The sequence below is a fragment of the Mesoplodon densirostris genome, chromosome 5 (genome assembly GCF_025265405.1).
Source record: "Mesoplodon densirostris isolate mMesDen1 chromosome 5, mMesDen1 primary haplotype, whole genome shotgun sequence".
NCBI lineage: Eukaryota > Metazoa > Chordata > Mammalia > Artiodactyla > Ziphiidae > Mesoplodon > Mesoplodon densirostris.
This window is the reverse complement of record NC_082665.1, coordinates 66,893,055-66,920,268: the sequence shown is the minus strand read 5'-3', so window position 1 is coordinate 66,920,268 and position 27,214 is coordinate 66,893,055. Positions and strand designations below refer to the sequence as shown.

Genomic DNA, 27,214 nt, shown 5'->3' with positions numbered 1-27,214 from the left:
TTGCCTATCATATGGCTGATTCTCTTTGTTGTGCAACAGAAACTAACACAGTATTGTGAAGCAATTATACTCCAATAAAGATCTGTTAAAAAAAAATAAGGAACCCCCAAATGCTTTATATACTTTTAATTTTCTAATCTCTGTTACTTTATTCCCTACAGTGTGTTCTAGAGAAATAATAATGGTGTTAATCTAAACAAGAATAAACATTATACTTGGACTGTTTCTGTTGTTATTGATGACTTTCTGGCAGAAGCAGATTTACATAAGGGAGTTTAATGACTGACCTAGTATAATCCTCATTTAAAGTGGGTAAAGTATAAAAAACTGAGTGCTTACTTCATTCTACAAGCTCATTGTTTTCTAAACTCAATAAATATCGAATAGCTCAAGAGTAACAGTTATATGTAAAAGGTGATGGTGAAAGAAGAGCTGTAGTGTCTGTGAAAACATATTTCACTTCTTTGTATATGATGAATTACACACTATCTGCTTGCTTATGTATTTAGAATAATTTATCTTAGATTTTGTTTGAGTTAATCTTTCCAAAAAGAATATGAGTTTTTTAAGGTAATGTGTCTTCATTTCTTCAATGTTACAGAACTTCTGGATAGAGAAGTATGTGTTTCTTAATTGCTATGCATAAGCTAAGATCAGGAGCAAGATAAGAATGTCCACTCTAGCCACTTCTATTCAGCATTGTATTGGAAGTCCTAGCTAGGGCAGTTTGGCAAGAAAAAGAAATCAAAGGCATCCAAATTGGTGAGGAGGAAGTAAAACTGTCTCTGTTTGTGTATAGATCAGATGTGTATAGAAAGTCCAAGAAATCCACTGTTAATCCACTATTACAGCTAATCAGTGAGTTTATTAGCATGACAGAGAATCACTGTATAAAAGTAAGTTGTATTTCAGGAGATTGGGATTGGCATATATACACTAATATGTATAAAATGGATAACTAATAAGAACCTGCTGTATAAAAAAATAAATAAAATTCAAAAAAAGGTTGTATTTCTATGCAGTAGAAATGAGCAAACTGAAAATGAAATTAAGAAAACAATTCCATTTACAATAACATCAAAAGAAATAGAATACCTATAAATTTAACAAATCTAATAAGTTGTTTAATAAATATAACAAAGGAAATACAAAACTTACACTGGAAATTACAAAACATTGTTGAAAGAAATTAAAGAAGACCTAAATAAATGGAAAGACATTCCACGTTCATGGATTGGAAGACTTAATATTGTTTAGATAGCAGTACTCCTAATTGATTTACAGATTCAGTGCAATCTCTATCAAAACTGCTTTTTTGTAGAAATTGATGAGCTGATCCTGAAATTCATGTGGAAATACAAGGGATCTTGTATTAGTTTTCTAGGGCTTCTATAGCAAAGTACCAAAAGCAAGGTGTCTTAAAACAACAGAAATGTATTGTCTCACTGTTCTAGAAGCTAGAAGTCCAAAATCAAGATGTTGGCTGGGCCATGCTCTCTGATAGCTTTAAGGAAGAATCCTCCCTTGCCTCTTCAGGTTTCTGGTGTTTGCTGATAGTCCTCTGCATTCCTTGGCTTGTAGATGCATCACTCCATTCACCTGGATGTCTTCTACACGTGTGTCTTCACATTGTCTGCCTTCTATGTGTTTGTGTTTCCAGAATACCCTTTTTTATAAGGACACCAGTCATTGGATTAGGGGCCACCAGAATAACCTCATTCTAACGTGATTACTTCTGTAAAAACACTATTTCTAAATAAGGTCACGTTCTGAGGTACTGAGGGTTAGAAGTTGCATATGTCTTTTGGGGGGACCCAATTCAATCCATAGCAGCCTCTGAATAGCCAAAAATATCTTGAAAAGAAAAAGAACAAAGTTGGAGGACTTACACTTACCAATTTCAAAACTTACTACAAAAAAAAAAAAACTTACTACAAAGCTACAGTAATCAGACAGTGTGCTACTGGCATAAGGATTGACATATAGATCAATGGAATAGATTTGAGAGTTTAGAAATAAGCCCCTACATTTATGGTCAGTTGGTTTTGAAAAGAAGTGTCTTTTCCACAAATGGTCTGAGACAACTGGTTAACTACACACAAAAAATGAAGTTGAATTCCTACTTCACACCATATGTAAAAATTGTCTCAAAATAGATGAAAGACCTACATGCATGAGCTAAAACTGTAGAACTCTTAGGATAATAAAACAGGAATAAATCTTTGTGACCTTGGATTAGGCAATGGCTTCTTGCATATGATATTAAGAGCACAAGTAACAAAAGAAAAGGTAAATTGAACATTATTAAAAATAAAAACATTTATGGTTCAGCATACCAAGAAAAAGAAAAGACTGTTTTCTTGGGAGAAAATAATTGCAAATCATATATCTGATAAGGGACTTATATCTAGAATATATAAAGAACTCTTATAACTCAATAATAAGAAAGATAAGTAACCCAGTGGCCCATAAACACATGAAAAGTTGCTCAACATCATTAGCCATCAGGGAAATCTAAAGAAAAACTACAAGGAAATACTACTTCACATCCGCTAGGATGGCTAGAATAAAAAAGTCAGATAATGTTAAGTGTTTGTGAAGATGTGGATAAATTGGAACCCTGATACACTGTAGGTGGGAATATAAAATAGTGCAGCCACTTCAGAAAACAATTTGGTAGTTCTTTGAATGTTTACATATAGAGTTACCATATGCTCCAGCAATTCCACTCCTAGATACATACCCATATGTTCATGTACATGAATGTTCATAGCTTCATTATTCATAGTAGCCAAAAAGTAGAAACACCCAAATGTCCATCATCTGATGAATGGACAAACAAAATGGGGACTATCCATACAATGGAATATTATTCAATAATTTAAAAAAATCATATCAATACATAAAGAAATCAAAGTACCTCAACATGGATGAACCTGGAAAACACTGAAAGTTAAAGAAGACAGCCACAAAAGACCACATGATTCCATTTGTATGAAGTGTCTAGAACAGGCAAATCTGTAGGTAGAAAGTAGATTAATATTTTCCTAGGGCTAGTAGGGATGGAGGGATTGGGGGATGATAGCTAAGGGGTGTAGAGTTTCTCTTTGATATAAAGAAAATGTTCTGAAATTGATTGAGATGATGGATGCACAAGCCTGTGCATATACTAAAAGTCACTGAACTGTACACTTTAAATGGGTGAATTATATGTTATATAAAGTATAACTTAACAAACCTGTTTTAAAAAATGCATTTTAAAAAGTACATTTAAAAAGTTCATATTGTCATTTTATAAGACTAGTGACCCTTCATTGTAGGGAAACATCACATATGAAAATTTAAATAACATAAGAGATGCTATAAAATAGAAATATGTAAGTTATAGGTCAGTGTTGTTCAGTAAAAATATATTGTAATGCCGCGGAGCGGCTAGGCCCGTGAGCCATGGCCGCTGAGCCTGCGCGTCCGGAGCCTGTGCTCCACAACGGGAGAGGCCACAACAGTGAGAGGCCCGCGTACCGCAAAAAAAAATAATAAAATAAAACAAAATAAAATAAAATAATATATATATATATATAGTAAGGCACATATATAATGAAAAATTCTAAAAGCCACTTAAAAAAAAAGAAATGGATGGGATCAATTGTAGTAATATATTTTATTTAACCCAATATATAAAAATATTCACATTTTAACATGTAATACATATAAAAGTTATTGAGATATTTTACATTCTGTTTTTTATACTGAGTCTTCACAATGTGTTATGTAATAACAGCACGTCTCAATTCAGACTAACCACTTTCAAGTGTTCAGTAGCCTCATGTCGTTGGTGACTGTTGTGTTAGCACAGATAGAGACAGTCAGTGTGACTCCAGAGGAGGAATAATCATTGTAGTTTAGAATGGTTAGGACAGGTCACAGAGGAGATGGAGCTTCAGTTTATTTTGCTCACTCATTCATTTATTGATTCAGTCATTTATTCATCCAAGAAATTTTGAGCTCTTTTATGAAAACTGGTGTAAAATGAAGACCTGTCTTATCTCCTTGTGGACAGTACATTAAACAGTTAATTATACAATTATTTAATTAGAATTGGTTAAGAAGTAGTTAGTGGAAAGAGTATAGGCTTAAAGTTAATTATTCCCTGTGAAACAACGGATGATGATAACTGCATTGTGGGGTTGGTGGGAGTAAGTGAAATAGGATATGCCCAACACTGTACTTGTTGCCAAGTATTTAATAAATACTGCTCTTCTCTTTCTTCCCACTTCATCCTCTGTCCCTTGTTGAATGCATGCATCAGGGCATGGGAAAAAGAAGCTTAGGACATGGCAGAGTCAAAAAACAAGCAGGCTACCCAGGGACTCAAATGAGCTCTTACCTTCTTCTTTTATCCTCAGCCTTCTTTCACTACACGGTCCTGCTTCATGGACCCAGAACTCAAGTTTGTACTATTAGTACTAAGGCCTATTTAACCACTGTTAAATAGGTTTTTATGGACTGGATTAAGAACACAAATTATTGCTCTTTCTGTAAATTTTAATGTTTCATTCCAAACAGTTTTTCTATGAGTGAAAATTTGGAGCTCTGCCTGCTAAATTTATTGTCTTTTGCTTATTCAGATAAGAAAGTGTTTCAGAAATATTTTGAGAAGTGTTGAAATAAAATTATTTTTCAAAAATTCAGACTTCCCATTACACTTCTGAACACTCTGATCCTTGTAATTTTTACATTCTAAGATCTCAAAACTTTACCATACTTTTTTACAGTAAGTATTATTAAATCTAGTTAAATATTGAAGTTAGTTACATTAAGTTTGAGATGAGGAGTTGTAGTGACATTATTATTGTATGTTGAACACTGGATTTAGGTTGGGCAGATCTTGCTTTCTTGTGTGTTAGCTATGTGGTTGTGGCAAGTCCATTCATTCACTGATTTTCGATTCATTTGAAAGATACAGGTTTGAATATTTAATGTGGTCAGGACATTATTTGTGTATTTACTTATATTTACAGATTGTGATAAATACTTTGAAGGAAAAGAGCTGGTTACAGTGAGAGGATAATAACAGAGGAAAATTACTTTGTTAGGTTGGTCATAGAGTAGGCTTCTCTGAGAAAGTGATATTTAAGCTGAGACCTAAAAGATAAAAGGAGTCGGCTAGTGGCCTAGAAAAATACCATTCCAGGCACAGGGAAATATGTAAAAGAGTCCTGTGGAGGCAAAGAGCGTTGTGTATCCAATAAATTGAAAGAAGCCTAGTGTGACCTGATGATGGTGAGCAAAGGGAAGAATGGCATGAGGTGAGAATCCAACCAGATTTTGTAAAGTCTTGTAAACATGTTGAACCCTTTCAAGTATTTTAATCAGGGACATGATTTAGACAAGTGTTAACACTGAAATGGGAGGTTGAATATAAGGGTCTCTAAAGGTTGAAAGAGAGGTCTGGGCTACAGAAATAAATTTGAGAACCAACAGCTCTCAAATGTTAATAATTTGAGTACCATGTAATTAAAGTTCTGAGAATGTGTAAGATAAACTTGGGGAAAGTATAGTAGCAGAAGAGAAAGGAGGTCTAGGACCCAGACCAGAAGACCTCCAGCATTTAGAGGTTTGTAGAGGTGGAAACAGAATAGACAGGAGTCCCTCAATTATAAGCAAGGTTTTTTTGTTTTTTTTTTGCGGGGTGGTGGGGGTTGTTTTGGATGACCAGAGGTTCTGAAGTGAAAATAAGGAGCAAGAAGGACATTATTTGAGATGTGTCGAGGAATTGAATCAGCCTCTGTGGGATTTCTGAAAGTAGTGTCCCTGGCGGAAATTATGTTTTCCTTAAGGCCAGCAGATGGGAGTTTGCTGATCAGAGTAAGAATTCAGAGGACACTGTAGAAGGGGAAGTCGAGTTGACTCAGATGAGAAGGATATATAGAGTAGATGGGGGATGAGAGTTAATAGCAAATAAGAGGGGCTTGTATTTCTGGTGAAGACTTAGGTAAACAAGTGTGATGGATTTAGTCCTTAAAGTTTCTTGTAGGCTGGAGGGATCTATGGCCTTAGTGGTATAATTGGGACAATTTCATATAGCTTGTTGGGGGAGGAACAGGTTTTTGGTGATGTAAATTGGCTTTGGTAGGTTCTAGTTGTGGTATGGTGAGGCTCTGGGCTGGCCTGTTCAATTCTTTTATTTATTAAATAGTAATAATACCTCACTGATTATTTTATGATTTAAATGAACAGTCACAGAGTGGTTCATAAAAGTTGAATCTGAATACGGATAGCCCTTTAGGAAATCTTTTAAATGTACATCATAATGAGTCATGATTTATCCAGCTTATTTTCTTGTCACTCTTTTCTGTATTGAATGAATATAAGAATCAATGCTTAATTGAAAAATAAACATTGGCTATGAGGCACTCAATCCATCTCTTCATAATACTGATTATACTCTTATTTTAGAACTAAGGATAAGACATTCAGAAAGTAGGCATTTGCTCTTTTTTTACTTTAGACAGTTCCTTGAGCGTACTTGGATATTTTAGAACCCAATGATGAAATGTTAGATTATAACAGTAATACTTCTATGAAAAGAGTATCTTTTTAGAACTTTAAGCAAATTCGTCTTTAAAAAATTTACATGCTCAATTATAGAGAATTTGGAAATTACAAAGAGGTACAAAAAAGAAAATTTGTCTGTATTCTCACTATCCAGAGAAAAGCTCCTGTTTACTTTTTGATGTGTTTGTAATATTTTTTTTCAACATTGGGATCACACAGTATATAGCAGTTTGTAACCTGCTTTTTCATGTAATCATGAATATTTCCTTGTAAACTTAAGTATTCTTTGAAAGTCAATTTTAATGGTTGTTTAATCTGTTCACTGGAGCATTATCATATTTACCTAGTTATTCTCTTATTTTGGAGTATCTAGATTGGTTTCAATTTATTGATATATATTGCTTCAATGAATATGAATGTCTACATAAAGCAATCATTCTCTCTCAGTTTGATTACTTTTTTTTAATGTTTATGTTCTTTATTTATTTATTTATTTTTGGCTGCATTGGGTCTTCGTTGCTGTGCACAGGCTTTCTCTAGTTGTGGCGAGCGGGGGCTACTCTTCCATGTGGTACACGGGCTTCTCACTGCGGTGGCTTCTCATTGCGGAGCACGGGCTCTAGGCGCATGGGCGCAGTAGTTGTGGCGCACAGGCCTAGTTGCACGGCATGTGGGATCTTCCCGGATCAGGGATCGAACCCGTGTCCCCTGCATTGGCAGGTAGATTTTTAATCACTGCGCCACCAGGGAAGTCCCTCTGATTACTTTTTTCCCCACCATATTCCTAGAAAGGGAAATACTGAGTCAAAGGGTAGGGTTTTGTTGTTGTTTGTCATTGTTGATGCTTTTAAGGAAAAATATACTTAATACAGGATTTCATATTTAAGAATCTATATACATATGTGTATATATTTGTGGGTATGACATTATTTATTGTGCAATTCCAACAATGGTTGGTTTGTTTATGGATTTGGAGACCCCATTGCAATAACAAATTCTACTGGGTCTCTGGCTCAAATGTTGAGACTTCTACTGGAGATTATATTATATATAAACCTTCACTTCTCTCTCACACCTTATCTTTCAGTGCTCTTACTCCAGCAGATACCTTCTCATTGCCCCTAAGAAATACTCCTTCTTCATTAAGTGAACTTTCTTTTCTAACATTCTTGCTTGATATTTGGGAACAATTTTAAGACTTTTTAACAGTTTTAAGATATTAATTCTCAAACACTGGGAGTGAAAGTGTAAATTGATAAAACCTCTAGAACTCAGTAAGAGCTAATTGTGTTTGAGGATGCCTAGTTTTATTGTATCCTTGTTAACCTCGAGTGTTTACTTTTTATTTTTTAATATTTGCTAATTTGCTGGGTATAAACGATAGCTATATTTGGGGGTAGGAGGAGTGACTGAAATAGTAACTTCTTTATTTCCCAGCCTGTAACTGAATAAAAATTGGAAGGTGAGAATTAGGTTCTAAAACCTAGTGTTTGAAATTTATCCTCTTCATCTGGCTGCCATGAAATCATATATTTTAAGACCCGAAAAGGACCTAAAAGCTCATACTTATTCACTCTTTTCAGTTTACAGATAGGGAAAGTGAGGTTTAGAAAGCAGCTTCCTTGACTTTGCCAAAGTCATAAACCAAACAGTGGTACAAAAAAGCTGGCCTGTTTTTTCAGAGCTAGTCTGTTGGCTTTTCCTCAAACATCCCCTGCCCCCCCACCCCTTGTAGGTGACTAATTTTTTTTCTGTTTGGATGCCTGATAGAATCTTTTTTATCCTTTAGTTTAACCAGGATATTTCAACCATTCTGAGTCAGTTCTTTCTGGTATACACCGTAACTTTTTGTCCTGCAGATGTAGTTTGCTCAAGTTCAAGGAAATTTGTAGCTTTGAATACTTTTTCTACTCATGTGTTGGAATCCATTCTTGGAACAATAATTATCATTTTTGTTCTCCACATTTATTATCTTCTCAAGAATTACTTTAATCTCTTCATTGATTCCCTCTGCATTACTATGATTTCCTTTCCCCCTTGCATTAATTTTTCACCAAGTCTCTTCTGTTCTTTGCTGTTTCTAGTTTATTAGATCTGTGGTTGTTTTGCTAAGCTAAGGAACAAATTGAGAACTGTGGTAGGCTGAAAAATGAGCCCCCAAAAGATATTCATGTCAAACTTTAGCAACCTGTGAATGTTACCTTATTTGGAAAAAGGGTTTTTGCAGATTGCAGGTAAATTAAGGATCTTTTTTTTTTTTTTGGTACACGGGCCTCTCACTGTTGCGGCCTCTCACTGTTGCTGCCTCTCCTGTTGCGGAGCACAGGCTCTGGACGCACAGGCTCAGCGGCCATGGCTCACGGGCCTAGCCGCTCCTGGACCGGGACACGAACCCATGTCCCCTGCATTGTAAGGGGACTCTCAACCACTGCGCCACCAGGGAATACCTAAATTAAGGATCTTGAAATGAGATCATCCTAGATTATCCTGATAGGATCTAAGTCCAACTGACAGATGTCCTTATGAGATACACAGAAGAGAGCAGGCACACAGAGGAGGAGGCTATGTGACCACGGAGACAGAGATTTGGAATCATGTGTCCACAAGGCCACAATGCAAGTAATGTGGGCAGCTACCAGAAGCTAGAAGATGCAAGGAATGGATTCTCTCCTACAGCCTACGGAGGAAGTGCAGCCATGCTGACAGCTTGATTTCAGACTTCTGGTCTCCAGGACCGTGAGAGAATAATTTCTGTTCTCTTAAGCAACCCAGTTTTTGGTAATTTGTTACTGTAGCCACAGGAAACTAATACAAGGACCAAAATAATTTTTCTTTTTAATGTTTCTGTTGTTTTATGACCTTATCTTTGGACTCTTGTTTTAATTACGTTCTTTTTAAGTTCTCACTATTGGAAGGAATTTTTTTCCTGTTCTTCCAGATAAGTGTTTGATTTGGCTTTTGCATGGTTTTCCTGTAGTGTGCTTCTGTCCGTTTTTTTCAACTTTCTTATGGTTAAATTGGGCAGCTTTTTCCAGATCTTTTGTTTCAATACAATGTCTATCAGTGAATTCTTTCTTTTTCACCTTAGTTTGGATATCTTTGTCTTCTACTAATGTGGCCATTGTTTTTCAACCACTCTTCTGTAGCCTGAGGGGTATAGTAGGTAAAGAAGTCTATTAGCCAGTGTAATCCTTTCTGAGCATTTTTTCCACCACTAAGCCATGGGTACATTCCACTTTTGTGGGCTTCTGTTTTTTCCCTCAATTTAGTATAATAACCTTGAAGACATTGGCCTTTCAGCCTTTGCTGAGGTTCACCTGTGGTGTGTAAGGGGCTTTCAAGGGTAAAAAACATTAGCTGTGGACTTTTCCTGGACCCTCCCTCCCTTACCTTGCCACTCCCAACTCCATAGCCGCCTATGGCATTTTCATGTTCTACTTTTTACCATATTGAGGAGTATCATAGAGAGTTCTCAGTATGTTGTCTTTTCACCATTTTCCTTCAGAATTGCTTTTAGAAGTATGAGCAGTGTTAGGAACCATGCCGTAGTGTATTATTTTCATGGATGGTCATTGTTTTTCTAGAGGTAGCCTGCCAAAATGTCTAATTTTATAAATAATCTGCTTAATTAGAAACCATTCATTTTTCAGTGACATCAGTTTCATTTAAAGTATCTGATAGCTAAAGTAGTTAAACTACCTGTTTTTTCTGTAAAGCCAAAGTTGGGGAGATAGTGGATCTATTCTTCAAATAACCATTTCTGAGTTGCAGTGAATATATACTGAGGTATCAGATAAGAAGTCATTTAATTCAATCTAGTGATACTGAAATGGTTTACAAACCTGCATGGTAATACAGCTCCTGGCCTCTTCTCCAGTCCCCTGCCTTCATTCTTTTTTGCTCACTTTGCTCTAACCACGCTGCCTTGGGCTTTGGGTGCCCCCACTTTTAGAGAATATGTATTTTCATACTGTAAAGTTCACTCATTTAAATTGTACAATTCATTTATCTTTAGTTTGTTTACAGGGTTGTGCAATCATCACCACAATCTAATATTAGAACATTTCCCTCATCTCCCAAAGAAATCTCTAACCCGTTAGCAATCACTCCCTATCTTCTCCCCCACGCCCCTCCCCAACCCTAGGCAACCACTAATTTACCTTCTCTCTCTGTAGATTTGCTTATTCTGGACATCTCATATAAACAGAATCATGCAATATATCGTCTTTGTGACTGACTACCCTTCTTTTATTCCCCTATTTTCCTGAACTCCTTCAATGTCTTTCTTTTAACATGCCTTTATCTTTTCCCATCCTGTTGTCCCTCCCCGCTTCACACTTCTTCAAATTTCAACCAAAATATATCACTCTCTCTACATGACCCAACCCTAATTAGGTTCTAGATCCTCCATTATGGGCTTCCTTGCATCCTGTAGTTCTCTTTTACGTACTCTTACCTCAGTTGTTATATAACTGGAAAATTATTTGTATAAATAATCTTTGCTTTTCTCACTAGGCTCTAGGTCCATGAAAGCAAGGAGTTTGTTGTTTATTTTGATTTTCCACTGTCTAGGAAGAAATAACTACTTGGATGAATACATTCAGGTGCTCAACCCAGTGGGAGGGGGGAGGTTTGTAGAGAAGAGAGGGAGGGTATTAATTAAGTGTGTGTATTAACTCTCAATGTAACAACACTACTCACAGTTGAAAACGTAAGCTGAAAAATTAGAAAATTAGTGGTAAATTAGGCTTTATGTACATGTGTTGGACATAAGCATTGTCTATTACACTCTCCCAGAAATATGACTCGAGAAAATCTGTCACTAAAGGAAAGCTTAAGATGTCAGTGCCAGGTTAATTTCTGGAGTCCATTTATGTTGTTGACTAGATTATGTGGAATATTTATCCTACCCAAGAAGTGGAATAGCCCAACTAAAATATTCTCTCTTTTTAAAAGTTGGAATCAAACATTTCAGGTTTCCAAGGACATTTGTAAATTATGGGTTCTGTTGTCTACTTGGGACACAGTTTATTGCAGGAGCACGTTGCTTCACTTGCTTTGATGGATATATTAATGAATTTGTCAAGGTTCAACTGCTGTTATTGGTCTCTGAAGTCCACTATTTCTTCTCTATTTGTTATAGTACCTGGATTGTTTGGTACATTTGTTCTTTTCTCCCTTAATGTTATATTTGCTCCTTTTTGGATAATGCAGGGGCCTGGGACAAAGGTATGTGACTATGGGTTGTGTGTATGGGGGTCTCAAAAATAGGGGTAAATAGTATATTTCTCCTTGATGAGATTTAAAGTAACATTTTAAGAGTAATAGTTCACATGGCTTTCTGTTGACCTTGTTGATCTACAAGATCATAAGTTGCACGAGACTGTTTACCAAATCAAATCTCTGAAGGCTTAAACTCTGTCTCTACCGTTAAGCTCTTCTGTGGGTTCGTAGTTTCATATTTTTATAATGGAAACTGGTGAGAAAGTATGATGGTGCTACAGATACTTACTTTATAATTAACTTTTATTACAGTGTATTTCATCTGTGAAGCATGAATGTACACAGAACGGAGGGCTGTATTGGAGCCCATTGGATGGAGTCTTGGAGGGAATCAACTCAGAAATGTCTTCATTGCAGTCTTGGTCCTGTTATTTGTATATATTTGCACCAGAATGTTTTTAAAAAGATTTTTGGAACTTCGTTTCTTGTTAAAGTTAATTTCATAATCTGGGCAGCCAGTGGTACCTTTTCCTGTTTGGCCTTTTCTTAGAAGCAGATTGATACATTAGTAACAGAGTCATCACTTGGAGTTAGAATAGCTGTTTTAATGTGGCCCCTCTTAATAGTTAGTGATTTCCAATGAGTCTCTTAACTTCCTGGAGTCTCAGTTTCCTTATCTGTGAAGTGGAAGTAATTTCATGAACTTCACAGGATTATTAAGATTAAGTAAGGTTGGGCCTCCCTGGTGGCGCAGTGGTTGAGAGTCCGCCTGCCGATGCAGGGGATACAGGTTCGTGCCCCGGTCTGGGAGGATCCCATATGCCGCGGAGCGGCTGGGCCCGTGAGCCATGGCCGCTGGGCCTGCGCGTCCGGAGCCTGTGCTCCGCAACGGGAGGGGCCACAGCAGTGAGAGGCCCGCATACCGCAAAAAAAAAAAAAAAAAAAAAAAAAAAAAAAAAAGATTAAGTAAGGTATTATGTGAAAATAATTAGTAAGGTATCTGGCTCTATTATGTTACAGGAAATACTGAACCCAGATTTTGAATAAATATTGAATCCAGGTTTCATTAATAAATAAATAAATTCTCTTTAAACAGAAAACTCCATGAAGGAAGGGTTCTTATTTATCTTATTCTGTTTTTGGGACCCCAGTTCTTAGCACAATACCTACTTAGGACACAGAGAATGCTCATTTTTAAAAAAATAAAATTTATTTATATTTGTTTTTGGCTGCGTTGGGTCTTCGTTGCTGCACACAGGCTTCTCTCTAGTTGCGGTGAGTGGGGGCTACTCTTCGTTGTGGTGCATGGGCTTCTCATTGCGGTGGCCTCTCTTGTTGTGGAGCATGGGCTCTAGGCACTTGGGCTTCAGTAGATGTGGCATGTGGGCTCTGGAGTGCAGGCTCAGTAGTTGTGGCGCACGGGCTCAGTTGCTCCGTGGCATGTGGGATCTTCCTGGACCAGGGCTCGAACCCATGTCCCCTGCATTGGCAAGTGGATTCTTAACCACTGTGCCACCAGGGAAGCCCTGATAATGCTTATTAAGCATGTGAAGAATTAATCAATAACAATGTATTTGAACCAAAAATTCAACTGCATCTTTTTCTGTTCTCAAGATTTTTGAAACTTTCTACAGTTAGCCTACTGTGTGCCATTAATATGAGAGAACACTTACAAACCAGAAAGGTTGTATGTAACACAAACACATATGAGAATTAATATTTTATAAAGCCACACACAGATGATTTATTAAAATACAAGTACTTGAAGTATAGGATTGCATTTCTGTCTCTCTTGTTCTCATTTTAAATGGTACTCACTTTCCCACTGACTTAAGAGTATGTGTTCCAGTGCTTCTGTAGGTTGTGGGGGTATGGTATAAAAAAGGAACTTAGCCAGCAGTCACTGTTAATAGGCTTATGGCTGGTCCTGTCCTGGTTTATCATTGGGTCATGTAGGTAACAGTAGGAGATGACAGAGACCATCTGAAAAGGCAAGGTTAGCAAGGTAGGTGTTTCCCAAAGACGAGAGTTCTTTTTAAGTCCTCTTAGGCTTCTTACATTATAAGTTATGAGTCAGCAGTGTGAGAATTACTCTACCCTGGCATGGGGGTGTCCCAGCATGCTCTTCTGTGACCCACTAGTAAGAGGATCAGCCATACTTCTTAGGCAGTGGCAATTGAAGCCAACTCTTATAGTCCCACTGTGAGTGTAAGACTGTGTCACTCCAATGCACTTTATTTAACAGAGCCCAGTTAGCTTTTCTTGTAGCAGAGATTTGTGAGGAGAAATGCAGAGTGGACTCTGCTTTGTGAATTGACCCAGTTGATCTGTCATTACTCTTCCTCCATGGAGAGATGGGCCTGGGACTTGTCCTATTTAAATGGCATTGCTCTGTTCTCTAAAGTCCATTTTTGTGGGGAGAGTACTGGGGGATGTTGTCAGCTTTTGGAGGAAGGAAGAAAGGGGTAAATATGAAAACCAATATGGATTTGATTCCAAAGGATTAGAATCAGTTGGGACAATGCTATTTAATATATTTTTCTCTTAGGCATACTTCTTATTAACTATAAGCGTAGTGACATTACTAATGTAGTTATAAATGTAAACTAAAAATTAATTAACCACTATTTGAAAGTGTGTGGTGTTCCTTATAGAAATGGAATTGACAGAACTCTTATTACCTGGTTATTTTATTTTTCATAGTTAAAGAGATTCTTGTAAAGTTCTTAGGAGGTACCCTAGCTCATTTCCACTTTAATAGTTTAACAAGTTAAACTGTAACATTTTATGTTTATTTTCCTCCCAGATTATACAGAATAGTCTTAGCCTGTAAACAGATTGTGTTTTAAAAGTTCATCAGTTGTTTTGGAACTCAGAACATAATTTTTCATTGAAAATTTTGTAAATATGTAAAATAAAAATACTTAGGTTCCCAGGCTATCCTACAAAAGCCTAACTAAGCCATAATTAGCTCAGATATCTACATACTATAGTGAAAAATAATAGAGAATAATAATATTCTCTATATTATATTATTACTGATAATATAATAATATCATATTATAATATTATTTAGTAAAACTAAAACCCCCCTAAAAATTAGTTTTGAAAAATTCTTCCAAATGCTGGTACTACTAGATTGATAAAGGGATTTAATCTGAGGGAGATGAGAAGTAGATAGAGACTATGGGAAACTGACATCTTTCTGGGTACTTTCAGGAGCTTAATAGATTGATGGGATTGGCTTTTTAACTCATGGCTTTACTTTCTCTTGATACTGGTGTAAGAGCGGAAGTGCTATCCTTTTGCTTACCAGCTGTGGGTAAGGTTGCTTTTTTAGTTCTTGAGTGGAATGAATTGATAGGGAAAAGAAAGGGAGAGAAAGTTTCTTTTGGTAACTACAACTTGAAAACAAACAAAAGACAGAAGGTGAAGTAACCTAGGATGTCTGTTGTCTGAGGTGGATTTAATTGACATAAGAATAATGCAAGTTTAAGGGAGTGGAGGGAGAGTATAACAATGTGAATGGTTCCTGTTCTGGGAGAGAGAAGGTGATAATAAGAAAGTGTGTTGAGTTAGACATCCCTGTGTTGGTCAGTAACTGGTGCTGGGTATCTTTGGAAGCTGTTTAGAGCTGGGAATGAGGAACAGTGTGCTAATTTGGTATTTATATTTGCACATATTTCAGAGTTGGTTTTTCATGATGTGGGACAGCATCCACCACCCAAATATTATATAGATTTGGGGGTATTTTTTAAAATAAATTCAATTATTATCATTATTAAGCAAATATGCTGTTATCTTTACATTTATGAAAAGTGAAATATTATATGTTAATTATGTTAACATGTAATGGGTTTATTTTTGTTATTTCTGTTATTTTTAAATGAATTAATAAATCAATATTTTTAAAACTTAAAAAAAAGGGATATATTGTAATTCAGCCAGATCAACAGATTTCTAAAACTGTGTAATGTAGAGAGACTTAGTCTTCATATTTCTTTTTTGTTTCTTGATTAGAAAAATCATGCTTCCCTGCTTTTTCTGTCCCCAGTAGGTTTCTTATTTAGGATAAACCACACAAACCCCCCGCCCCCACAGACATGCCCCCACCAAAAAAAAAGGCAGGAAATGTTTCTTCTGTTCCTGCAAAAGTAGCAGCTGTCGTTAGCCAGTGGATTATTATTTTGTATTGTGATGAATCTGTTCAAGTACTTAAATGTTTGCTATCAGGTCACTGATTTGGTTTTCTTCAGAGGGATTCTGACTCTCATTTTACTCATTTTAGATAGCCTTATGTATCAGGTAGCCTTATGTCTCAGGCAAAATGAAGCAATTTTTTATTGAAAGTATTTTTGCAGTTTATATTAAAATGTGTGAGGGGACTTCCCTGGTGGCGCAGTGGTTAAGAATCCGCCAGCCAGTGCAGGGGACACGACTTCGAGCCCTGGTCCGGGAAGATCCCACATGTCGCGGAGCAACTAAGCCTGTGTGCCACAACTACTGAGCCTGTGCTCTAGAGCGCACATGCTGCAACTACTGAAGCCTGTGCGCCTAGAGCCCGTGCTCGGCAACAAGAGAAGCCACCGCAATGAGAAGCCCATGCACCACAACGAAGAGTAGCCCCCGCTCGCTGCAACTGGAGAAAGCCCGCGTGCAGCAATGAAGACCCAAACGAAGCCACAAATAAATAAATAAATAAATAAAAAATTAAAAGATGTGTGAGGATGCTTAAACTGTGTGGTACTGTGGGCTGAGTTATTTTTATGGATTTATTTTGGAATAGAAATAAATGGCTTGGTTTGCTTCCATTTTTATAGGCATTGGAAAGTGTATTAAACTTGGGAATTGGACGACCTGGGCAATTTTGCTTATCTTTTGAGCTTCAGTTCTACAGTTCATTATTGGTTCTACCTCCCTTATAGGACTGTTGCCTGGATAAAGTGAGGTTATGGGTCTAAACATGTTCATAAACTATCAAGTGCTCCACAAATATGTTATTGGTGAAGATGATGTGTGGTGATCAGGGTTGGTCCCAGGGAAAATTGTCAAATCACTGAATTTGTCTTTGCATTTTCTTCTCAGTCTACTGAGTGACCCAGTCCTTTTGAGAGATTACAGAGTCTTGTATCATTTTAGAGGAGGAATTAGAGGGACTTGTTTTAGTGACTTAAAGAATTTTAGCAGATTTCAAAGTTTAGTGGAATCCTGTAGGAAGCTGTTCACTTATAAATGAGCAAATATTTTACAGCCTGCTACGTGCATAGGCATAAAATGGGTTACAGCAATAAATGTGTGATAAACTTGTTTGTTGCCCTCATGGATTGGATATTAGTTGTTAAATTGTAATTGATAAAGCACATGGGACCAACCTAGAGTAACTAAGTCTTCTGGGAGAAAACAGATCCTGTCCTTCCCCTCTTTCCTTTACTGCTGTTTGAAATATAGCATAAAATTTTAGGTTAATAACTTCTTTAAAATGCATATAAAGACCCTTGTAAATTTGTATGCTGTGCTATTGGAAAAGCAGTTTGGATTTAGGGGTGGAGATAACTTTGGTGCGTAGTTCAGGAGAAAGCAAGACTGAGTCAGGGTTTTGGGTTGTCAGAAGGTAATATTGAGCATCGAGGGGATGTGTGTCAGGCCAAGAACAGACGTGATCCATTAAAAGAAATTATAGAGTGCTGATTTTAATATTATGCTCACTAAAGACTAGAATAAAATATATCATCTTTGTGAGAGCTATTTTTTGGCTTTTTTCTGGATTCACGGCTGTTCAATATTGAAGTTGCCAGAAGTGTGATCATTGATCAGTGAGTCACTGTGTTTTTTAAAGTAATTATTTGTTTCTTTAGTCTAAGTGTTTACCATTTACTCTTCCCACCCATGTATGGTATACTGTTTCTTTGGTAATATGGTAAACTTCCTCATTAAGAAAGATTTTAATGTATTTGTCTACTTTCTCCCTGCCCCAAATTGGTCAGTTTTTGTAAATCAAGCAGATAAGCATGTTTAAGACTTAAAGATTCTAATGTTAATTCCTAAAAGCCAGAGCTCTTTAGACACATGCTACAAGCCTTTTAGACTTCCATGGGAAATAAACCTGTTTCTAAAATATTGATACATCTTGATACTGTTTCAAGTGAAGGCTTAAGACCAAGTAAAATGTTTATTAATTTTGGGTTTGGTTTGATTTTATTCCAGTTCACTTGAGTTAGAAAAAAGGAAAAAAATGTGCTTGATTCCAGTTCATGGTTCATGAGTAAAATAATATTTAAATTCAGGCTGTTGAAAATTAGCATGGTTCATTCTGGTTTTTGGTTTAAAGTAAAATTTGGGTTTTAAGAGAAGATTTAAAAATTGAGTAAATTACAATTAGTTCAAAAGGAGTATAGATAACTTGGAGTAAGATTTTGCATCAGAATCTTCTGTAAAATATTAAAAAATTTCAGTTTTGATGAAAAAAATAGAAAGTTGATTTTAGGACCTTGATCCCTGTGTGTTATTTTCATGGCATAGTCTTAAGCAAAGTAGTGTAGTAGGGTACAGGATTTAGAGTAAATGGATAGGTCTGAATCCTGTGGGTACACTTTATTGAAGGGGTTACTTTGGGCAAATTACCAATGAACCTTTCAAACATCCTAGTTTCTCCCATTTGTTAAATGATTATCTGAGTACATCACAAAGTTGTACGAATTAAATGGTATTATGGTTCTTTCTCACAATATGGTAGCTAGGGGCTTCCCTGGTGGCGCAGTGGTTAAGAATCCTCCTGCCGATGCAGGGGACACATGTTCGAGCCCTGGTCTGGGAAGATCCCACATGCCGCGGAGCAACTAAGCCCGTGCGCCACAACTACTGAGCCTGCGCTCTAGAGCCCGCGAGCCACAACAACTGAAGCCCGCACGCCTAGAGCCCGTGCTGTGCAACAAGAGAAGCCACCGCAATGAGTAGCCTGCGCACCATGCCGAAGAGTAGCCCCCACTCGCCGCAACTAGAGAAAGCCGCGCTCAGCAACAAAGACCCAACTCAGCCAAAAAAAAAAAAAAAAAGAATGGTATCTAGAACTGCATTAAGAATCATTGGGGCGGGGGGCTTATTAAAAAAACAGTTTCCTGAGCCCTACTGCAGATTTACTGAGTCTTTCTAGTGGGGAAATTCTAGGATCTTCATTTAGTAAACTCTCCCCAGGTGACTCTTACGTCCACTGTGAGTGGTGCTTGCAAACTGTAAAATAGTTCTCAAGGAATATACTTATATATGTATTGATGTAAACTGAGCTTCAGACCTCAAAGATGACCCCTGCCCAGTTCTTATCCATTGCTGCTTATTGATGCACCGAAGAAACCAAAATTATTTGGAAAAGGGTTACGAGCATGGTAATTCTCCTACCTGTAAGTAGATACACATGTGGCAAATTGTGTTACTTGTTTTGGCTGCTTGTTGTTGCCATGTTTTCAGTAAACCTTCCATTCTGTTTTGCTATTTGAAAGGCTTCTATATACCGTATCCCTAGGGATTTGTATCTGATCAATTGGCAAGTGTAAGAAGTAAAAACACTGCTAACTGTTTAGCAGGAAGTAGTCAGTTCCCAAATCCTAATAATTCTGCTTGAGTGGTTTTTATATAAATTCAAGAGCAGACATTTGCGGAGACACCTGCATTGTGCTGAACCCTCTGCTAATAAGTACTAGGGAAATACATCTAAATGATTTAGGTAATGTCTGGCTTTCCTAAGAGCTCATAGTCAAGTGGGGGGCTCGGACTCTTAATAATTATAGAACATTGTGATCAGCACTGTAGTAGGGCATGTACCTGGTGGTAAAAGAGCATAGCAGAAGAATTTTTTTTTCAATTCCCACTATCAATAATTTTTCAGAGAAACTATAATTTATTGAGCACTCACTAAATGGCATGTACTTAAAAAACAAAACAAAACTGCTTAACCTGTGTTATTTAATCATTACAACAACCTATGAAGTAGCAGCTATTTACATTTTATAGATACTAAGTGGTAGAATATGTGATTCAAACCTTGGTCTGACTTCAGAGCCCATATTAACACCATTATGCCTCTCTCTAAGGACAAAAACTTAACTGATTTTTTTTTCTTAAGATTAATTTTATGGTTCTTCAGAATTGATGCTTGTTAATCCCATTGGCATGGTATCTGCCTGTGATTGAAAATGTGGTATTGTTGCGTTGTTAAGGACTTGGGAGTCTTTTCTGTCTCATCTTTATCCTCTATCACCCTATGTTTTCCTTTCATTTCTAGAAGCGATATACAGGAAAACATCTCCAAAAGCCAGCTCATGTATAACATCTGTCCTTTTTTTTTTTTTGCGGTACGCGGGCCTCTCACTGCCGGGGACTCTCCCGTTGCGGAGCACAGGCTCCGGACGCACAGGCTCAGTGGCCATGGCTCATGGGCCCAGCTGCTCTGGGGCATGTGGGATCTTCCCGTACCGGGGCACGAACCCGTGTCCCCTGCATCGGCAGGCGGACTCTCAACCACTGCGCCACCAGGGAAGCCCCATCTGTCCATTTTGTTTTCCCTGCCTCTCTTTGTTTACTCTTCCTATCCCCAAAGGACATTTAGTAATTTTTTGTTTTTTGTTTCCAGTTCTTTAGATAGAATCATGTGGAGATGAATCATGTCTAAGGGGAAAGGCCCTGCTAGAAAGATATTTATCACAAGTTTACATAGAAATTGTCCTAAAATTTTTTATCATGTTGTTGACATTAGAGTTGGCTTGACTGATTCAGCTGCTTAGTTTGCATTCTTTCTTCATAGTTTTGCTCCAAGTTATGAGAGCAGTTGCACTCTCGCTAGAGCTTCCACATCATAGAGTAGAGGCCCTATTTCTTGACAATAATAAGCTTATTTTAGAATTTGTCTAACTCTGATTTTCTGTGGACCTCAATTCCTTGTTTTTTATTTCTTTTGCTTATTCATTTTTATGTTGTTTTCATGTTTCTAAGCTGTTTTGTTTATTTGGGGGAGGACATCTTGCTTTAATAGAAGTTCCTTAGCCATATACTTAGGATAAAGAGTTGTTTGAAGTTTAATTTAAAAACCTGAAAATTTGACAGTGGTCAGTGTTTCCCCTTCAGACTATCTTAATCATGCCTGAAAATAAGGTTTTTTGGTTCTTTTAAGTAATTTATATAATAATATTTTTCAGTAGACTGTTTGTTATATTGTTGTTGAATATCCATAAACATAGCTATCTGTTATATCTCTTCATGAGAAACAGTAGTCAGAGCTAGTTTCCTTACTAATCCTATTGTTAGGTTAAAAAGCTTCATAAAAATACCTTGTATCTTCCTAGTATCATACCGGGTGTGCTGGTTTCTTTGGGCTTTGTAGACTTTTAATTTTCTGTTATTTCTACACGGGAGACATTCTTCCGGAGGTAAAGGAAGATTTAATATAGATAGTCGTTGCTGACTTTGTTCAGTTTATTTAGTAGTATGAGTTATTAACATCTCTAAAAGCCTCCTAGTTAAAAAGGGTCACAGTTGCTTTTTCTCAGCTCTGAATCATTAAGAAATACTAAAATTAGAATGTCAGTGTCAGATACCTCCTAAATATTTACATATGCCCGAAGTGGCCTTTTGGGTTTTGGATGGATTGATTGTTCTGAGGAGTGACTTCAGAAGACAAAAAAAATGTAACCACAAGGTGTTGCTGTGTTTGAGAGACTGAGAACAAGGCTGCACATATCATTTTGGGATACATCTAAGGGGCTTTGTAAAATTGTATTCTATATTTAACAGCCTTCAATTGAAAGTGGTTGTTTGGTTGCATACCACCTTTCCATTGCTTTATGAGGAGTCTTTTGTGGTTTATATATTTAAGATTTATCCACTGTGCTAAAGAATAGGGGATTTAATTCTGTGTTCTAATCAGAATAGGAAATTCATACCACCTGAGTGAATTTTAATTGTAATAGAGGATCCCAGGAGTTCTCTGGCCAGAAGAGAGTGCCTGAAACTGAGCTGTTCCCACTGCTTTGCTGTTGTTGCTCCTGAGAGACAGTGGCATTTTTTAGGGACCAATTTTATTGTAGTTGGTGTGAAACTCATGATACCATGCATTCTGGGAAATTCAATATTGGGCAAAGTGGTGACTTTTTTGTTTTTTTTTAATGAGGCATGTCTGTTATGAATTCTAGCTTTTCATGAGGATTTTGGTTTCTTGGTAGCAGTGTTTAAAATGCTGCTCTGTTGTTAAGATCCAAAGTTACACAATTTCTAGTAGCAAAAGTTAAATTGTTTGAACATCACAGAATCAATTGTTTTACATTTTTATTTTCCATATGCTTTTGCTTTGGGATAACTTGCAAACTCTAATGTTGCCAAAGTATCTTTGGAAAAAGCTCTTTAGCTATTAATAAATGAATAATTGAGGACTGAAAACTGCAAAAGATTATTCATGTACTCTTTTACTATTATTCTGGAGCTGACCTTTTTTACATTATATTTTCAGAAACATCTGCTTCTTGGGGGGGCGGTGTGGGTAATGGTATATGAAGTTGGTCTTTCAGCTGTAGTAGGAAGGTTGTAAAATATGGCAGAGGCAGCCTGACGTGAGTGAAGAGTTCTGTTACTTAAAGCTTTATGATATTGGACAAGTTAATCTCTCTTACTTTCCTTATTTGCATAGTAAACATGGCCCTCCATTTAAGTATTAGAGTAGATGAAACAATCAGAAAGTTCTTTTGTACAGTGAAATTTTATACAGCTGTTATTTTATTGCTGAGTCAGCAAATTGCAGTGCCAAATGGTGACATGCTTTTCCTTGGCACACTAGCTGCTGACTGTCCCATGCATTACTAATGCTCATACCAAGTCACTCCCGGTGTTACCTTGCCATTCTTTACAGCTTTGCTATTTCAGATCTCTGATGGAGCAGTCTGAAGAACTTGGTGATTTCTGAATAAAAATTCCAGGATGCTTAGGCAGAAAGAGCCATTGTTCCTTGTATACCCAGGATTTCCTACTAGTGGGAGAGTATAGTCTGTAAGAGTTCTCAGCAGTTTCTCTAACTGCTCGAAAGAGAACAGAGTAAACCTTTTAATTTTTACTAAGATAGTGAGCAGGGGTTTTTGTTGTTGTTTGGTTTGGTATCTAGGGTTAAATATTACATTATTTTTCTTCTATATTTCTTCAGTGAGCATCTTAAAAATAAAATTGCTATAATGGAAGAGTAAGAGAGAAGAAGTGAAGTTTAGTCAGTGAGCCTAAGGACTTACATTGTACTGAGAATTGGTTTTAGATTTGTCAGGAAAGAGAGAAGAAGCATGAAGTCATAATTGCTACTTCACAAAGATTGTAGTCCCTAGAATCTTTGTGTATTCTGAAATCACTAAAAGAACAATTTAAAGCTTCTTAAAATTAAGTGCTAGGTAGTATAGAATGGTTTAGAATAGTTTAAGAATTCCGAGATATGAACTGTGCTTAGTCAAGAAGGAGGTGGCTCTTGAGCTTGAATTGAAGAGAGTCTTTGGATTGTTACTGATGAGGAGGGAAGGCAGAAAAGGTAAGGAGACGGTCATGAGTGGGCAGAGACGCCAGAGCTGGAGACCTAATTATGAATGAGGCTCGGTTCAGAATGGGTTTTTCTTTTAAGTTTTGCATCTCTTACCCCAAATTTAACATTCCCCTATTTCTTTTACCCATCAGACCTTTCTTGGAAAGGCATCATTATTTCTGAAGAAGAAATAAGACACGGAGAAGCAAAAACTCAAAGCCTTACCTTCCTAAAGGGAGAGTGGTCTGAATAGAGTCAGCATATTCAGACTTTTTCAATTGCACTTATCTTATTTTCAAGTAAAATAAGAAAGCCCTGAGGAAAGAATTAGGGCCTTTAGAGTTGGACAGATAAAGATTCTTTGGTGGGTCCATCATTCGCCTTTTGACTGGACAAATGTAACATTCTTCTCATTATGTTTAACATAGGAACAATTCTGTCTACTTCATGGGGTTGTTTTTATTAAATGAAGTCATATATATAAACTAAGCATCGTGTCTGGTCTATGGAATGACTGAATAAATGGTGGTTAAAATAATTACTTATAATTGAAACAAATAGTTGAAGTAATACTATGTGATAAACTAAGATGAGCATTTAAAAATAATTTGTAGTAAAGAATATAGTTTACTTGGTATACTTTGGCAATTTTCTCTGTTGAATTCTTTACAGTTCTCATTTTTCTATCCCTTATTTCTTTTAGGAGACAAGGATGGCAGCAAGGTGACCACAGTGGTGGCAACTCCTGGGCAGGGTCCAGACAGGCCACAAGAAGTCAGCTATACAGACACTAAAGTGATTGGGAATGGGTCGTTTGGTGTGGTATATCAAGCCAAACTTTGTGATTCAGGAGAACTGGTTGCCATCAAGAAAGTATTGCAGGACAAGAGATTTAAGGTAAGACCTTCAGTATTTCATGTATTTTGTTGCTGTCAATACATGTAAATAATTATTTTTTCAATTGTTTCTCTTTGCTTTAAAGTTCATTTATTGAACAAATTTTTATTCAGCTCAACTACTGTAGTGACTTTATTTCGCATTGTGTATTATGTAGAGATAAAATTTACTGAAGATTGCAATATTTTTTTTGAACTGCTGTGAGTGACATATGTATTTAAAATGCTGTGAAATGTAGATTAAAATTTCTTAATTTCTATTTTAAAATGTGACCTTTCTCTGCCTTGGTTGTCAGTGGTGTAAGAGACCAGAGAAACATTACCTGTAGCATATGGTCATTTGATACAGTTGACTATGCTTCCTGTCTTGAAAAATTTCCTTTGAGTCTGTGATACAACACTATCATTTTTTCCCCCATAACTGACCTTTCTTTGCTATCTTCTTATGTCTCCCTTTCATCTGCCCCTAGAAAGCAGTACTCCCCACAGTTCAGCTTATTTTTATTTCTTACACCGTCTCTTTAGGGTGTCCTGTACATAGATGGTCAGACTCATCTGTATGTTATGGTATAGTGGAGAATCAGTGAGACCTGCGCTCTAATCAAGGCTCTGCCTTTAACAAGCCATGCAACTCTGTTCCCTTCCCTACTCTTCCCACCTCTGCAACATTTTACTGAGAGTCTCCTATGTACTAGGAACTGTGCTAAACATTGAGGGATTAAAAAAAAATAAGAGGTGATCACTGCTCTGAAATAGCACACAGCCTAGTGTCTGTATGCTCCAGAATGTCCTGAACTTTCTAAAGAGATTTTTTTTTTAAATTCTAAAGTTTTTGTCTTCAATTCTCTCTCTCCCAAGCACTAGTCCCATGTTGCCCAGTGCCCACTGGATCTTGATATCTGAAGGTACCGTTATTTCATATTGGCAAGGTTTCTTATCTAACTCTGACTTAAACTTTCAATCTTAAAGGAAATCCTTTCTGTTGGTTCCCATTCCTTGTGGCTTTTTCCTTCTAATGGTTTTCTCATTTACCTGCCATTCAGGCTCTTTCATTCTCTCATACCTCATATCCAGTGATTACCAAATTTGGTTGATTTTTTTTTTTCCCCCTCACTGCCTTGTCGAGCTATACCTTCTTTCTTTTTCTCATCACTGCTATTCTAGCCAGATCTTTGTCATTATTTGGCTTAACGACTAGTAAGATTCTTGCCTCTGATCTTCTCACTTCCAGTCTTTCTGTATACCAACATTAGAATAATCCCACAGTTCAGTTTGGTCATGTTGTTTCTCCTACACACAAATCTTCTATGGGTTCCTCATAGCCTAGAAAATAAAGCCTGCCCAGTTTTAATTGTACATTCGGGAGCTTCTATAGTCTTGCCTCATCTCCAGATATTCAGCTTTTACAAACCTTATGTATCACTATCTTTGAGATATATTGGTTTTTATGGCCTCTCTGCTTTTGTTCAGTTTCCCTTCTGTCACTCGCATTCTCCTGCTGTCTAAACCCTGTGCATATATGAAGATCCATGTCAGATTCTTCCTTTATGAAATTTCCCAGATGATTCCAGCCAGCCCTATGGATCTTGCTAGTCTAGATTCCTTGAGCACTTACTGTTCATAAACTAGGAAATTCCCAATTTTTTCATGACAAGGACTCCATTTTTATTATGTGTGTCTCCAGGATATCCACACACTTAATGTGTTTTTGAATTAATAGTTGCTGATAGCAGATACTTATCAAATCCTTAAAATATGCCAGGTGATCTAAGGCTTTTACATGAGTAGTTTTATAGGAGCTTTACCATTAGTACTATGATATTGGTACTGTTATTATTCAGATAAGGAAACCTACACACAAAGAGATTATAAATTAACTTGTCCAGGGTCATACAGTTAGCAAGTGGATAGATGGGCAGATATTTGAATCCAAGCAGTCTGACTCCAGAGTGCTTTATTATATTTTATCATTGCTGTATCAAACCACTATATTCTGTTCAGAAGATACTTCGGTTAGTTCTTCTTTTTCTTGCTTTTTAAAAAAATTTTAATTTTTCCCTTTATCATAGTTAAGTTATTCAACTGAAATACAGTTTGGTTCATCTGTTTTTGTATGTATCCCTTTGTAGAACTTTATCCCCATTCTTTTTGACTTTTTAAAAAAAATTTATATTTTCAGTCTGTGAAACACTAATGTAGTTCTAAAAGTCAGAGATACACAAATGTCATTCCCTCTGTCTTGTTTCCACTCACTTCCTCTAGACAGCCAATCTCATTATGTTCTGATTTATTTTTTCTGGGTTTCTTTTGCACAAATGAGCAGTAAGTGTACAATCATCCCTTAGGTATCCACAGTGGACTGGTTCCAGGACCCCCAGTGGATACCAAAATCTGCAGATGCTCTAGTCCCGTATATAAAATGGTGTGGTATTTCCATATAACCTAAGCTCATCCTCCCATATACTTTAAACCATCTCTAGATTACTTATAATACCTTGTTGATGCTATGTGAATAGTTGTAAATACAATTTAAATACTATGTAAATAGTTGCTGATGTGGCAAATTGAAGTTTTGATTTTTGGAACTTTCCAGAGCTTTTCCCCCCTGAATATTTTTGATCCCAGCTTGGCTGAATCCCTGGTTGTGGAATCCATGAATTCAGAGGGTGACTGTAGTTCTCTTGGTTTCTTTCTTACACAAAGTGTAGTATTAGAGATACTCTTGTACTTTCCTTTTCTGTTAACTATAGTTCCTGAAAGTCATTGCTTATCAGTTCAGAGATTTTTCTCATCCTTTTTAGAGCTTCATAGTATTGCAGAGTTGATTCCAACCATTCTTCTATGTATGGATATTGAATTACTCTTCAATATTTTGTAATCTCCAAGGGGGCTGTTATGAAAAACTTTGTGCATAGGTATTTTTTATTAGATGTGTATCTTCACAATAAATTAAGAGAACTAGGGCTGCTGAATGAAAACATAAACATACATGTAGTTTGGT

General features: G+C 36.7%; 1 protein-coding gene across 2 annotated transcripts in view; it reads left to right on the top strand.

Annotated features, from left to right (window-relative positions):
* GSK3B (glycogen synthase kinase 3 beta) overlaps positions 1-27,214 on the top strand; it is a 196,846-nt gene that overhangs the window by 43,133 nt on the left and 126,499 nt on the right. For both annotated transcript variants that reach the window (XM_060098981.1, XM_060098980.1), the window contains exon 2: positions 24,021-24,214. In XM_060098981.1, the coding sequence (XP_059954964.1) occupies positions 24,021-24,214 (194 nt within the window). The remainder of the gene's footprint in view (positions 1-24,020; positions 24,215-27,214) is intronic.